The sequence below is a fragment of the Carcharhinus amblyrhynchos genome, chromosome 1 (genome assembly GCF_965287045.1).
Source record: "Carcharhinus amblyrhynchos chromosome 1, sCarAmb.v2.hapA, whole genome shotgun sequence".
NCBI lineage: Eukaryota > Metazoa > Chordata > Chondrichthyes > Carcharhiniformes > Carcharhinidae > Carcharhinus > Carcharhinus amblyrhynchos.
This window is the reverse complement of record NC_137324.1, coordinates 114416094-114429809: the sequence shown is the minus strand read 5'-3', so window position 1 is coordinate 114429809 and position 13716 is coordinate 114416094. Positions and strand designations below refer to the sequence as shown.

The 13716-nt window shown below is 40.8% G+C and overlaps 1 protein-coding gene across 1 annotated transcript in view; it reads right to left on the bottom strand.

The window, feature by feature from the left end:
• The window catches only part of cnot6l (CCR4-NOT transcription complex, subunit 6-like), a 92025-nt gene that overhangs the window by 48225 nt on the left and 30084 nt on the right, over window positions 1–13716 (bottom strand). Inside the window, exons 2-4 of the mRNA XM_080191318.1 lie at window positions 5409–5531; window positions 3663–3849; window positions 54–139 (exon numbers count right to left, since the gene is read on the bottom strand). Coding sequence (XP_080047444.1) covers window positions 54–139; window positions 3663–3849; window positions 5409–5520 — 385 coding nt within the window. The 5' untranslated portion in view covers window positions 5521–5531. The remainder of the gene's footprint in view (window positions 1–53; window positions 140–3662; window positions 3850–5408; window positions 5532–13716) is intronic.

The following is a 13716-nucleotide window of genomic DNA, read 5'->3' as shown; positions in this document are numbered from 1 at the left end:
TCAGAAATGCAGGACAGGGCCATTCATGTGTGTATCATGATACTAATCCTGACCTTTTAAACCCAGGGTCTGTAACTGGAACAGTCTTCCTAGTTCGTAAGGCAAAACCCGTAACAGATTGTTATTTAAGAGCAATTCCCTGGAAAAGACAAAAATACATTTAAAAGAAAAACGGAGAATTTTCTTCAGCTATATAATTTTGTTTTTTTTACAAGTAGCAGCACACCATTCAATATAAACAACCAATGGCTTCCAGAGTCATTGAATAGGGACATTCATCTCCGACCTAGTGACAGCTTTAATGACATGAAGTTTAATCACAGATCATATCATGTCTGTTTTATGTTCACAATTTAAATCCATACTCCATTCATAATCAATTTTGCTTTAAATACATGACAGATCATGAGGAGAGTTTCAATTTTTAACAACTGCATACCACCATGTTGGAGTGACACATTTTCAAGTGCAACTTATCATTAGACTCAGGCATACTGTAAAAAAAAAACAGCTTTTAATATTCTGAAGGGATTATAAAACAATGTGAAACATGCATCACCTCCTGGAAGTTAAGTTTCTCCAGATGGCCACATGTCATACTGGTATTTGTCACCTATACAGATATAGGTGCTAAACACCAAAAGCAGCATGCCATAAACTAAGCAGCCCCAGCAGATTCTGCTTGATTACATCAAAAGTAAAAGTAGACTGGTATCAAGCACAAAATGGGAAAAATTCCATGAACAACCCTCATTCTCAACCATCATGAGTGCAATGAGCTTCTGCAAGTGCCTTCAAAAGTGTCAAGTGAAATATCCTATGTAGCCTCTGAAGTTCTAACCTTAATAGATGCAAATGTGCAGTCAATTTGTTTCACTCCACATGATATTAGTATAAGTTGTTGAATGCATTGGATGGACTAAAAATTTTGTGGCCTGTCAAGATACCTCTGCAGAACTAGTCAGCCCCTAAATGAAGCTGATTCTATGCAATATTTGTAGGGGAATTTTCCCAGTGACATTTGAGAAACATTGCTTTGCACAAGTCAGGTTTGAGAAATAAGCTTCAAAAAGTATGAGATTTATCACACAAAATATACAAGTTATCCATGTATATTCTAACCATAACAAAACAGGGTAAATCAAACTGATCTAGTGTTCAGTATGCTTTTGTGATGTGGAGCCACTCCTGTGGCTCTGTACAAACGAGAAGCAAGAGACAACAAAGATTAGTTTTGTATAATCTGGGTGTCAGCTTATTCTGACAGCATGCTCACGATCAGCAATTCAACTGACTGATGGAGGATCCAAGTGCCAGCAGGTGTATGTCGTTGAGCCCTCTGCAAAGTCCGATCAGGACAAAATGTCTAAATGTGATGCCAGTGGCAGGGGTAATCTCAACCAAAGGAGCTTTGGGCTTTCATCAAGAACCCACTTGCTGTATTCTAGGAATCATTTGGAGCTGCACTGAGAAAGCCTGGCCAACCAACAACAAAACTAGTGTAAGTCACTGCTCATCCGAATTCCTGGACAGGACCATGTTGCCTCTGTATGGGTTGACCATTGGTATGATACCGGTTAGTCACTTTGATTCATTATTTATTCCCCAGAATATGCTACCAAGTTCCACAGGAAGCTTATTTGAATACCTGCAGGATAAAAAAAGTAAACCAGGTTCTTGCAGTTCCGAGTTTCACATGAAGGAGGGTGGTCAGGTGCTTGTGTGTTTACATACATGTTGCAACTTTCTTCCCCATACACAAGTATACTTGGAAGCTGCTTCTGAGTTCTAGGTGTTTACAAACATTTTCTGTCAAATACACAATTTTAAGTAATACACAGTTATTCTTCATGCCAGATGCAAGAGTTTGCTGGAGCAACTGACACCTATCAGGATCCAATACTAGTCTGGAACATGCTTTCCTTTGGGTCTCCCTCATCAATGATAGTAGCTATGTTATCAGAACCACTCCTCTGAAAATACAAATCTACATGTTAATCGGTTTTGGGGAGACACATCTAGTACAGAGGAAGGCCAGATTAATTGCTGCACTGGATGGCAATGGAGTGAGTTGGACATCACTAGAGACATCAGATGCTTGGACGTCCTGATGTTACATTCAGCCTTTAGTCAGTCAAAGTCATAGGAGTGCTTATAGTCACACTTGGCCCCAATGCCAACAGGTGTCTCAGAGGCTCAAGCATAGGGAGAATTGCATCAGATCTTACCCTTCACCAACAACACTGTCTGCATGGGGATATGAGCTTCAAAAAAAAAATTCAGATGATTGTCAATACACGTTCCATGCTTTAATACACTTTGTCCCTGATGTTGACTCATAAATGATTCAAAGATCTGCAAAACTGCTCTTAAGTTTAGGATCTTGAAAAAAAGAACTGTACAAAAAGAAGCTTTTTTCTCTTGGGATTTGTTTTTGTTACATGCTAAATGTTTTTGTATTTGGTTAAAATTTAATGTTCAAAATTTTGTCTGAATCTCAATGTACATCTCACTAAAATGATCACGGCATTTATACGCTAACATTGCTTCAAGCGCTGGTCCTGTATTACTTGCTATGCTATAGAATTCATCTAGTTTGGGTTGCAACGGACTTGACGTTACCAGAAGATCTGAAATCCACATTCCATAACTATCTTCTGGCTGCCAGGCATTGTCCTTCTAAAAGCGTATACATACATAAGCCAGCTATTGAGATTGCATCATTGGTCTATGATGTGAATTGGGCCATTAGGGGCACCTGCACCCAAACAAGACAAGCTCTGAAGGAGAGTCATAGAGATTCAAAACCTTAACTCTGTTTCTCTCACCACAGATGCTGCCAGAACTCCTGAGATTTTCAGTATTTTCTGTTTTTATTTCAGAATTCCAGCATCCACAGTATTTCCCTTTTTTGCTATCTGAGGAATTGTTTCCATTGCTACGGATGCACTACAGTCATGTTTACAATTCAGTAAAAAGTGCTTTTTAAATTCGACACAGAGACTTGTCACATTTTCTTAATTAAGATAGCTGGAACCTGAAGCATGTTTTAGCTCAACATGGCTTTCAGTAAGCACATACAAGTTCAATAAAATCACTCATATCAAAAGGTAGTTTTCAGACCCACCCAGTAGATTTCCCAATTCTTTATTCCCTCATCCTAAATGCTTTGCCTTCCCAGAACTAGCTATTCTTTCATGCTGTGCTCCTTTCCCAACCGTCATCCAGCTCAGTAGGGAATGGCTTCAGTCGTTTTTCCTGAAAGAAACTATTACTCATGCAAAGTTCAGTTTTCCCATTTCTAGGTTCTTGGGTTCTGTACCGTTATAATGATTTCCTTTCAGGTATCTGAGTCAAACTTGTACATCAAGCACTATCTTGACTTGGAAATATTGCTGATGAATCAAAAATCTTGAAACTCCCTCCATAACAGCATGTACCAACACCACAAGGACTGCAGTGATTCAAGAAGGGATCACCACTATCTTCAAGGGCAATTGAGGGTGGGCAATAAATGCTGGTCTTGCCAACAAAGCCCACATCTCCGAATGAATAAAAAAATTAAGAACTGTTTGCATCCATTTCTATTAATGAAACTAGCCCATGAGGATTTCTGACATGCAGTTGAAGTTTTTGTAGCAAAATTGGTCTTTGTCACTTACCTGAGTGACACCATGTTTCCAAGCTCAGCTGGTAAACTTCGCAGTTTATTAGATGATAGATCCAAGTAAGCTAGATTATGGAGCTTGGCAATATCTGGTGGAATGCGTGCAAGGTTGTTGTCGTTCAGGTGCAGTGCAGTCAAGTGGGTTAAAGACCACAGCGAAGTACTCAAGCTCCTCACTTTACCTGAATGAGAAGTAATTTAGCAAAACAAAATTAGTGAGTTTACCTGAACTCAAAATTTGGAAATATTTCAAAACACTGACTATACAGTATAATATGTAAATCTTGACATCATAATCCTTAAAGGCTCCAAACTTAACATGAGCGTTATAATCAGCTGGTTTGCACTCATGACACCTTTATTAGGTCCAGAATAACTGTTAAGATAACACTGATTTAACCTTTAGGAAAGCACCAGTTATAATTATTCTGAAGTGGTAATGGCAAAAGAGGAGGGGTTCAGTAGGATCTAGGATGGAAGAGGGTTTCAAGGGTGTGTAACTAACTACATTTAATCTGAGCGATTGGACAAACGTTTAGATCAGATTTTAAAAAGAAGCACTCTACAAAAAATAACAAAATATTATTTTAGTCAGCATACCATTATGTTCAAACACACAAAACAGCATCAAACTTATCTCATCTCAAGACTGGTGGTGTGAAAAATGGTGCTGCAAAAAGAAAAAAATGATGCTGCAGGTGAACCTCTTTTGAACTACAGTTAAGCCACATTTTTAAATCTAGATGCTAGAACTAATTTACTCTGATGCACAGACTGGTAGTCCAAGACTTCAAGCACAAGTTGCCCACCTCCCAAATCACTAACGTTTATCTGTTACCAAATTTCCTTGATAAAGGGACACTTGTCAATGTGCCCTGAACACAAAGATGTGATTCAAGGGGTGTTTGTTTCCTCAATTTTTCATTTTACTCTTCTATTACTCAGCTGGCACCAAGACTTGCGGTGATATAGTTCAGAGGAAGCTGACATTTTTGTCTCTTATTCAGTGGTTTATTTCATGAATAAGCCCAAGCAACATAAAGCCTAATGCCTGTATATCCTGTGACAACAGCAGTAGCTTTTGTATATTACCCTTATGCTGCAATCTTCTATAGTGCAGGTCTCACAAAAACAATGTACTTCTTTATCCTGAAGACCAGAAGCCCTGATTTTTAGTTCTCTAAACTGCAGTCTGCCTTTCCATGGTAAATGTTCTGGGGGCACAAGCATGCCTGCTGCTAGCACTGTGATTTTGTTCATGTGTACAAGCAAAATGGTCACTTGACAGTCTACACATATGCAAAGCAACAGACTCCACTGCGGTGGATTTATTGGAACACTGGCTGCCTGTATAAACACAAGGTCACTCTCCAAACTGAAGCTATGCTTTAAAAGTATCTTGGATTTCAGTCAGTCAATTAACTTTAGCAGTCTGCAGAACAAGCAGAGAATAGAGAAATGACTGGAACACAAAGCAATGGAAAGTCAAGTGATTCAGAAATTAAGACAAGAATCAATGCACAGGAGGCCATCATTCAGCCCAACATGTCTGTACTGGCTCTCGAATTGGGCAATTCGCTTAGTGCCATTTTCTGCCTGTAACAATAGGTTCACAATTTAACTTCAAAAGCTGAACTTTCACATATCAAAATTTCACACAAATGGAACATTCACATACACGTGGCTGAAAACACATTACCAGAGGAAAACAAAGCAATATTCAAGAGCCACATCTACTCACCCGAGATTTCTAATTCTGCCCAGTGCGATTTCTTTCCATTGGCTGCCTCTTCTATTGACATGATTGCATATATTCTATGTAAATCTTTTGGATCATATTTTTCCTTTGGCATTCCTATTAAGTCTAGGGAGAAAAAAAAACAGGTCAATATAACAGATTGCACTTTGCTCTTATCCTTGAAGTGAATTTGTAGAACCACGAAATTGAAGTATTGTCTCAACTTCACTCAAAAACTTGTAAACAGCATTAAATCTCAGAAGGGAGAGATGATGTGGTGGAGAAGACTGCACAATGCAAGAATAATGATAAAATTAAAGCATACATCAAGAGGATTTTGGTAGCAAATATACTACACAAAGTATTATACACTGGTATAAATATGATAGAATATTCTGAATCCAAAACAGGTAACTGTTACCTTGGTTGAAGACAGTATGTACCAAAAATTTTGTCTGCATATAATGACAGTCTGCCATTAAATTTTTTGAACATCTTTCATGAGCCTTCTCATCGCCAACTTTCAGCCAATGCAAAAATCTGTCAAAGTCCTCAAAGACATCTGTTATCACTGAGCTCCATTCTCCAATAGTAGACATCATACTTATTTCCAGATCTCAGCATGTTTTTTTTTCCCTCCCCAGGGCAATTTCACACAAATAGATCAGCAAAAAGCCAACCCATCTATCAAGCTTGCCTTGTCTAGGCAAGGTTCAACTTCCACTTAACATTGTCTTCATTCCCTCCACCTCTGCAGCCAAATAATCTCCTGGGAAAGGTTAAAAATTGAGATGTAAAATTTCCTAAAATGACCCAGGAGTATTGCTCAGAATTTTTTCTCTGACTGCCCCCCGCCCCAAAGAAAAAGGTGTTCAAGTAAGCTCTGGAAAAACACAGCCCCTCACTGATCCAATTCCTTAAGAAACTCTTCCAGCTCCCTTCCAAATGCTTGCAGTGAATCTGCATACAAACACACACCGTGTGTACTGGAAACTCATTCCACAAGCAATAGATGCTGCCTGCACCTAAACTAGTTCAATGCTTCTGTAACTTTTGCTTGTTTCTGCTGGTCCTCCCCAGCTTACCTAGTGCATGCAGCCCATTCACTTGGACTGGGTCTTAAAATTTGAAAAACCTCAAATTACAGCTGCTGAAAATCTCTCCTTCCCAAATTAAGAAGTCCCAGCCCTCTAAAGCTCTCTGGGTAACTCTGGGCCATTGAAATATCTAACAATTTTAGAGGGCCTTCATAGGTCATGACCAAATCATATTAAAAAACAGAACAAATTAGATTAATATTCTAACATTACACAAACAAAACTGGACTGAGTTAAAGGAAGATGTGACCTGACCAAAATATTATTCAAAGAAAATAAATATATTATTGTGTTTTGTATTTATTCTAATACATTGGAACAGCTCATTTATTTCCATAACAGCCTCACGGCACTAGTCATGGGCCTGTGATAAAACACACACTGTAACGCCTTGCTCTACTTCGGATCATTGGCACTGGACATGGAAAACAGCATAAAAGTACATCAAACTATGCTGGGACCACTCCATTAACGTATCCAAATGACTATGATATTGAAATACAAAGTAAAACTTCAAAAGTTGCCAATAGCACAAAATCTGCAGATGTAGCATAGAGATGATGCCAAGTTGACTGCAACAGAACATGGAGAGACTCAGAATGGGCAGACAAGAGGCAAGTGGAATTCTATACAGACAAGTGTGAGGTGTTGCATTTTGGCAGAAGGGATACGGAGATGCAATACAGGGTGTGATCTTACTAATTCATGGCAAGCCAAAGATAGGATGACACTGAAAAATTGGGTTCACGCCTGGTCTCTCGCCAGTGACATCATTAATGACATGATTAACACGTCATTAACAAATCCCAGATGCTACTGGCTGAGCTCACTTACCTTAGCCCTCTTGCTAGTCGAAGTCCTCACTGAAGAGGATCACAGGTCGGCCTCACTAACCTGGGACAGCCATGATGGCTTTGCCAATGGGACCAGAGGCCACTAATGCCCTGGATGGTTGGGGGAGGTGGGGCTCCTTGGAATTGCCCAGGAGGCAGCTGACTGGCTGTGGAGGCAATCAGGTAGACAGTATACTGGGATGCTTGTACAATGGCACCCTTAGCACTCAGTAAAAGGTCTCACAACACCAGGTTAAAGTCCAACAGGCTTATCTGGTAGCAAAAGCCACTAGCTTTTGGAGCACCAGCTGTCCCTCCATCAGGTGAGCTTGTGGCTTTTGCTACAAAATAAACCTGTTGGACTTTAACCTGGTGTTGTGAGACTTCTTACTGTGTTTACCCCAGTCCAACGCCAGCATCTCCACATCCTGAAGAGCTCAACAGCTGGCTTCCCAGGCGAGCTGGGGCTTGACCCCGACTCCTCGCCCAGCTGGCGAGAATCACATGATGGCTTCTGATTTGCACGAAGTGCTGTAAATTCCCATTACCTCACTGAAAAAAAATGGAGAGAAAATCTAGCATTTCCTTGCCGATTAAACATTTAGAATTTTTTTTTGAGAAAGTTCCACCCATAGGCCTAATGGCACAGTTAGAAAGACAGTGCAGATATGGAGGGACTTGGGAGGTCGTATGGATAGAACTTTAAAAGGTAGTAGGACATAGGGAGTTAGCAAAATATATGGGACCTTGGGTTTAAAAGCAGAATCTCAACTGTAAAGAGGGAAATTATGTTGAAACTTTATAAAGCTCTGGTTAGGTCAGTTCTAGAGTATTACACACAGTTCTGCTCCACAGACTTAAAGAATAAGGCAGGGATCATTTACCAGAATTGGCCAAAGATGAAGGATTTTAGCCAAAAGATTAGGTTAGAGAAGCTGAAACTGTTCTTTTTGGAACAAAAGCAGCTATGGGGAGATCAAAAAAAGGGTAAAGTTATGTCAAGTTTAGATAAGGTAGACAAAGAGAAGCTGTTCTCATCTGTTGGGAGACACTTGTGTAAGGTTTTGTGCAAGAGATACAAATGGGTGGTTGAGTGGGCAGCACGGTAGCACAGCTATTAGCACTGCTGTTTCACAGCTCCAGGGACCTGGGTTCAATTCCCAGCTTGGGTCACTGTCTGTGTGGAGTTTGCACATTCTCCTCGTGTCTGTGTGGATTTCCTCCCACAGTCCAAAGACACGCGTATTAGGTTCATTGGCCATGCTAAAGTTGCCCCTCAGTGTTCTGAGATGTGTAGGTTAGAGGCATTAGTGGATAAATATGTAGGGATGTGGGATTAGGGCCTGGGTGGGATTGTGGTCGGTGCAGATTTGATGGACCAAATGGCTTCTTTCTGCACTGTAGGGTTTCTATTATAAAAAAATTATGCTGTATCTCTATCAAACCTTGATTAGACTACACTTTATTGAACTACTGTGTGGAGTTCTGACCATATTATAAAAATACAGGGGCACTGGAAAGGATGCAAAGACATACAGGGATGACACTATAAATGAATATGCATGCAGATCATAGAGGATTGGTAGGCTAGTTCTCTTCTGAAAGAAAAGGTTTGGAACATGGAAAAACTACAGCACAAACAGGTCCTTCGGCCCACAAGTTGTGCCAATCATATCCCTACCTACTAGGCTTACCTATAACCCTCAATCCTATTAAGTCCCATATACTTATCCAGAAGTCTCTTAAAAGACCGTAACAAATTTGCCTCCACCACCACCGACAGCAGCCGATTCCACTCACCCACCACCCTCTGAGTGAAAACTTACCCCTGACATCTCCTTAGCACCTTAAACCTGTGTCCTCTCGTAGCAACCATTTCAGCCCTGGGGAAAAGCCTCTGAGAATCCACCCGATCTATACCTCTCAACACCTTACATGCCTCTATCAGGTCACCTCTCATCCTTCATCTCTCTAAGGAGAGAAGACCGAGCTCCCTCAACCTATCCTCAAAGCATGCCAGCCAATCCAGGCAACATCCTTGTAAATCTCCTCTGCACCCTTTCAATAGCTTCCACGTCCTTCCTTAATGAGGCGACCAGAACTGAGCACAGTACTCCAAGTGGGGTCTGACTAGGGTCTTATAAAGCTGCAGCATTATCTCCCGACTCCTAAACTCAATCCCTTGGTTGATGAAGGCCAGTACGCCATATGTCTTCTTAACCACATCCTCTACATTTGATAGATAGGGATCCGTAAAATTATGAAAGATTCTGATTAAAAACAGTGGAAACAGAAAACATGCTTCCCCTTGCAAGGAAGGGCGTATCAAGAAGTCATCAATAAAATATGGTGTGCCAACTTATTAAAATTCTATGAATTCATGGAGGGAATTCAGAAGAAGTTGCTTTACCCAAAGTTGATAAGAATGGGGAACTTGTTACTACAGCAAGAGACTGAAGCAAATAATATGCTTGGATGGATTGAAAAGGGAAATTAAACAAATATATACAAAAGGAGGGAATTGATTATTACAGTAAGAGATTTGGATAGGAATAGATGGGAGGGAGCTCAAGTGGTGCATAAACATGCAGATTGGTTGGGCTAAATGGCTGGTTCCTGTGCTGTATAGTAATTCAACCAAATAACCAATTTCCTTTTGAAAATAAGCATAGAATCTGCTGCCACACCATTTCAGTTAGTATGTTACAGATAATTTGCTGCAATAAAAAAAAATTCCTCCCAGCACCTTTTTTTTTTCAGCCAGTTATCTTCTGTTGGTATTCACTGATTACCAACTCACTTGCAAGTGAAAAGTTTCTTCTTGTTTATTCTAAACCCCTAAGTTTGAACAATTCTACTAAATCTACACTTTACCCACTTCTCTAGACTCTCCACAACATAGATAACGCGAGGATCTTCAATCTGGCAAATTTCCTTCCTTCCGCCTTTTCTCGACACCTACTCAGAAGATTAAAAAGTTCTGGATCTACCAATTTGTTTCATAATGCTTGGTTCTTCAAACCACGAAATAATTGCAGCACACGATGCAATGCTATTCTCCCCCACACCCATAAAGGCTCCACTAGGTCGTGGTTTTCAATATAAATTAAAAAGTCACCTTGGCAATAAATGCAGAACAACTTGGAAGAAAATTTCTGATTAAGATTACAATAATAATTAACACTTTTATTTACTGAATCTATGAGACCACATCCATATACCTCAATTTGCACCATCAGTTCATCTATCTCATTTCAAATGCTTTGCGCATTAAAAGATGACAAGCCTTGAGGCTTGCTTTTTGCCATCTTCAATCATCCTAAACTTTTTCTTGTACCGTGGCCCTGTTTGCCTCTTGCTTTTGATTACTCTTTTTTTAAAAAAGCTGACCTTGTTTGTCTTTCCCTCGTCACCCTGATTAAGCTCCCATCCCCCCCACCCTTCTAGTTGAAACATTCCCCAATCAAACTAGCAAACACTGGCCCTAGGGCATTCATCCTAGTCTTACTCAAGTGGAACCAGTCCAATTTGTTCTAGTCCTACCTCCCACAGAACCAGTCCCAATGTCCCAGGAATTCAACCCCAATGGTATCATTGTGTCTCCATCTTTGGTGTGTTTCTCCTAATGTCGGAGCAGGGCATAAAAGGATAATGGAGGATTGAGTACAACTTGTTTTAAAAAAAAGCTAATTTTAAAAACTTGTACTTGTTGGGAAAGAAAGATATGTCCATTCTCACTACTAAGATTAACACAACATTGGTTGTATTTCGTACAGCTTTAGTGTTGGTCAAGCTCAATTTTCTTTTCAAAGGGTGTACCACAGGAGTGGTCTTAAAAAGAAACAAACTTGGAATTGTTGATTAACATTAGGTGGTCTCTTATGGTAATGTAGGTGAGAGAATCAGTCTTATAGCTATACTCACAAATCATCATTTTCTGATCTCAAGAGACCATTGTGCAAGAACAAAGCCAAGCCACTGTGAGTCAAATAACTCATTTCACTTCAAGTGACTTCATGACAGTGCATGAGCAGTGGCTTGAAGAGGAAGGTCTGATAAGCAGTTAAACATCATGATTGTGGCCTGGATCTCGGACAGTCAGTAAGCAAGCAACACAAGAGATCTGCTAAAATATTTCTCAAAAAACCTTCAGAAAAAAATACCGATTTAATTTCTGTAGAAAACACACTGCACTACCACACAGACATACTTCTATATAGAACAAATCTTATATTTAAACTTACAATCTACAAAACCTTATTTCTTATTGGTGCTCTCTTTAACTTTTCGTTATAAATAACTGCATTTAAATTAGTCACACTGTAATTAAGCAACCTTGTTATCAAATGACATCATGCTCATCAAATCATTCAAAAATCATTGAACATGGTACATCATGCATGGGCATTGGTGAGGCTGCAGCTGGAGTACTGTGTGCAGTTTTGGGCACCGCACCTGTGCAAGGATATTTTGGCCCTGGAGGGAGTGCAGAGGAGGTTTACTAGGCTGATACCGGAGTTGAGGGGGTTGAGCTATGAGGAGAGGCTGAATAAACTAGGCTTGTACTCGCTAGAGTTTAGAAGAATGAGGGGAGATCTCATTGAGACGTATAAGATGATGAATGGGATGGATAGGATAGAGGTGGAGAGACTCTTCCCGCTCAAAAAAGACAGTAGGACTAGGGGGCACAGCCTCAAGATAAAGGGGAGGCGGTTTAGAACGGAGTTGAGGAGGAACTTCTTCACTCAAAGGGTGGTGAATCTCTGGAATTCTCTGCCCGTTGAAGTGGTGGAGGCTGCCTCGCTAAATATTTTTAAGAAGCGGGTTGATGGGTTTTTGATAAGAGAGGGGATTAAGGGTTATGGGGAGAGGGCGGGAAAGTGGAACTGAGCCACAACAGATCAGCCATGATCTTATTGAATGGCGGGGCAGGCTCGAAGGGCTAGATGGCCTACTCCTGCTCCTATTTCTTATGTTCTTATTGTAGGAATTCTCCCTGGACCCTCTTCAAGTATATATACACACAGGTAGAGCGTCTCTTGTGGGATTTCAGATCCTGGGAGAAGGTCTCTAGACATTTAACAATAGAAACATAGAAACAGAAAAATTACAGCACAAACAGGCCCTTCAGCCCACAAGTTGCACTGAACATGTCCCTACCTATTAGGCATACCTATAACCCTCTATCTTACAAAGTTCATGTACTTATCCAAAATTCTCTTAAAAGACCCTATCGAATCCGCCTCCACCACCACTGCCGGCAGCTGATTTCACACATTCACCACTCCAAGTGAAAAACTTGCCCCTGACATCTCTGTACCTACTCCCCAGCACCTTAAACTGGTGTTCTCTTGTGGCAACCATTTCAGCCCTGGGAAAAAGCCTCTGAGAATCTACTCAATCAATACCTCTCATCACCTTATACACCTCTAATCAGGTCACCCCTCATCCTTCGTCTCTCCAAGGAGAAAAGACCAAGCTCGCTCAACCTATCCTCATGAGGCATGCCACCCAATCCAGGCAACATCCTTGTAAATCTCCTCTGCACCCTTTCTATGACTTCCACATCCTTTCTGTAATGAGGTGACCAGAACTGAGCACAGTACTCCAAGTGGGGTCTGACCAGGGTCCTATTATAGCTGCAGCATTATTTGACTCCTAAACTCAATTCCTCGATTGATGAACGCCAGTACAGCATGCACCTCCTTAACCACAGCCTCTAACTGCAAAGCTGTTTTGAGCATCCTACGGACCCAGACCTCAAGATCCTTCTGATCTTCCACACTGCCAAGAGTCTTAGCCTTAATATTATAATGTCATCCTATTTGACCTGCCAAAATGAATCACTGCCCACTTATCTGGGTTGAAGTCCATCTGCCACTTCTCCGCCCAGTCTTGCATCCCATCAATGTCTCGCTGCAGCTTCTGACATTCCTCCACACTATCCACAAAACCTCCAACCTTTGTGTCATCAGCAAACTTACCAACCCATCCCTCCACTCCTTCATCCAGGTCATTTATAAAAATCACAAAGAGCAAGGGTCCCAGAACAGATCCCTGGGGCACTCCACTGGTGACTGACCTCCATGCAGAAAAAGACCATCTACAACTACTCTTTGCTCTGTGGATTCAGAACTGGCTTGCCCACAGAAGGCAATGTCCCCCTGGATCCCATGCCTCCTCACCTTCTCAATAAACCTTGCATGGGGCACCGTATCAAACACCTTGCTGAAGTCTGTATTGTGCAGGTCAGTGGGACTAGGCAAAAAAAAAGGTTCAGCATAGACAAGGGCCAAAAGGCCTGTTTGAGCTGTAATTTTCTATGGTTTCTATACAATGTACTGCTCTTCCTTTGTCAGTGTGTTTAGACACATTCTCAAA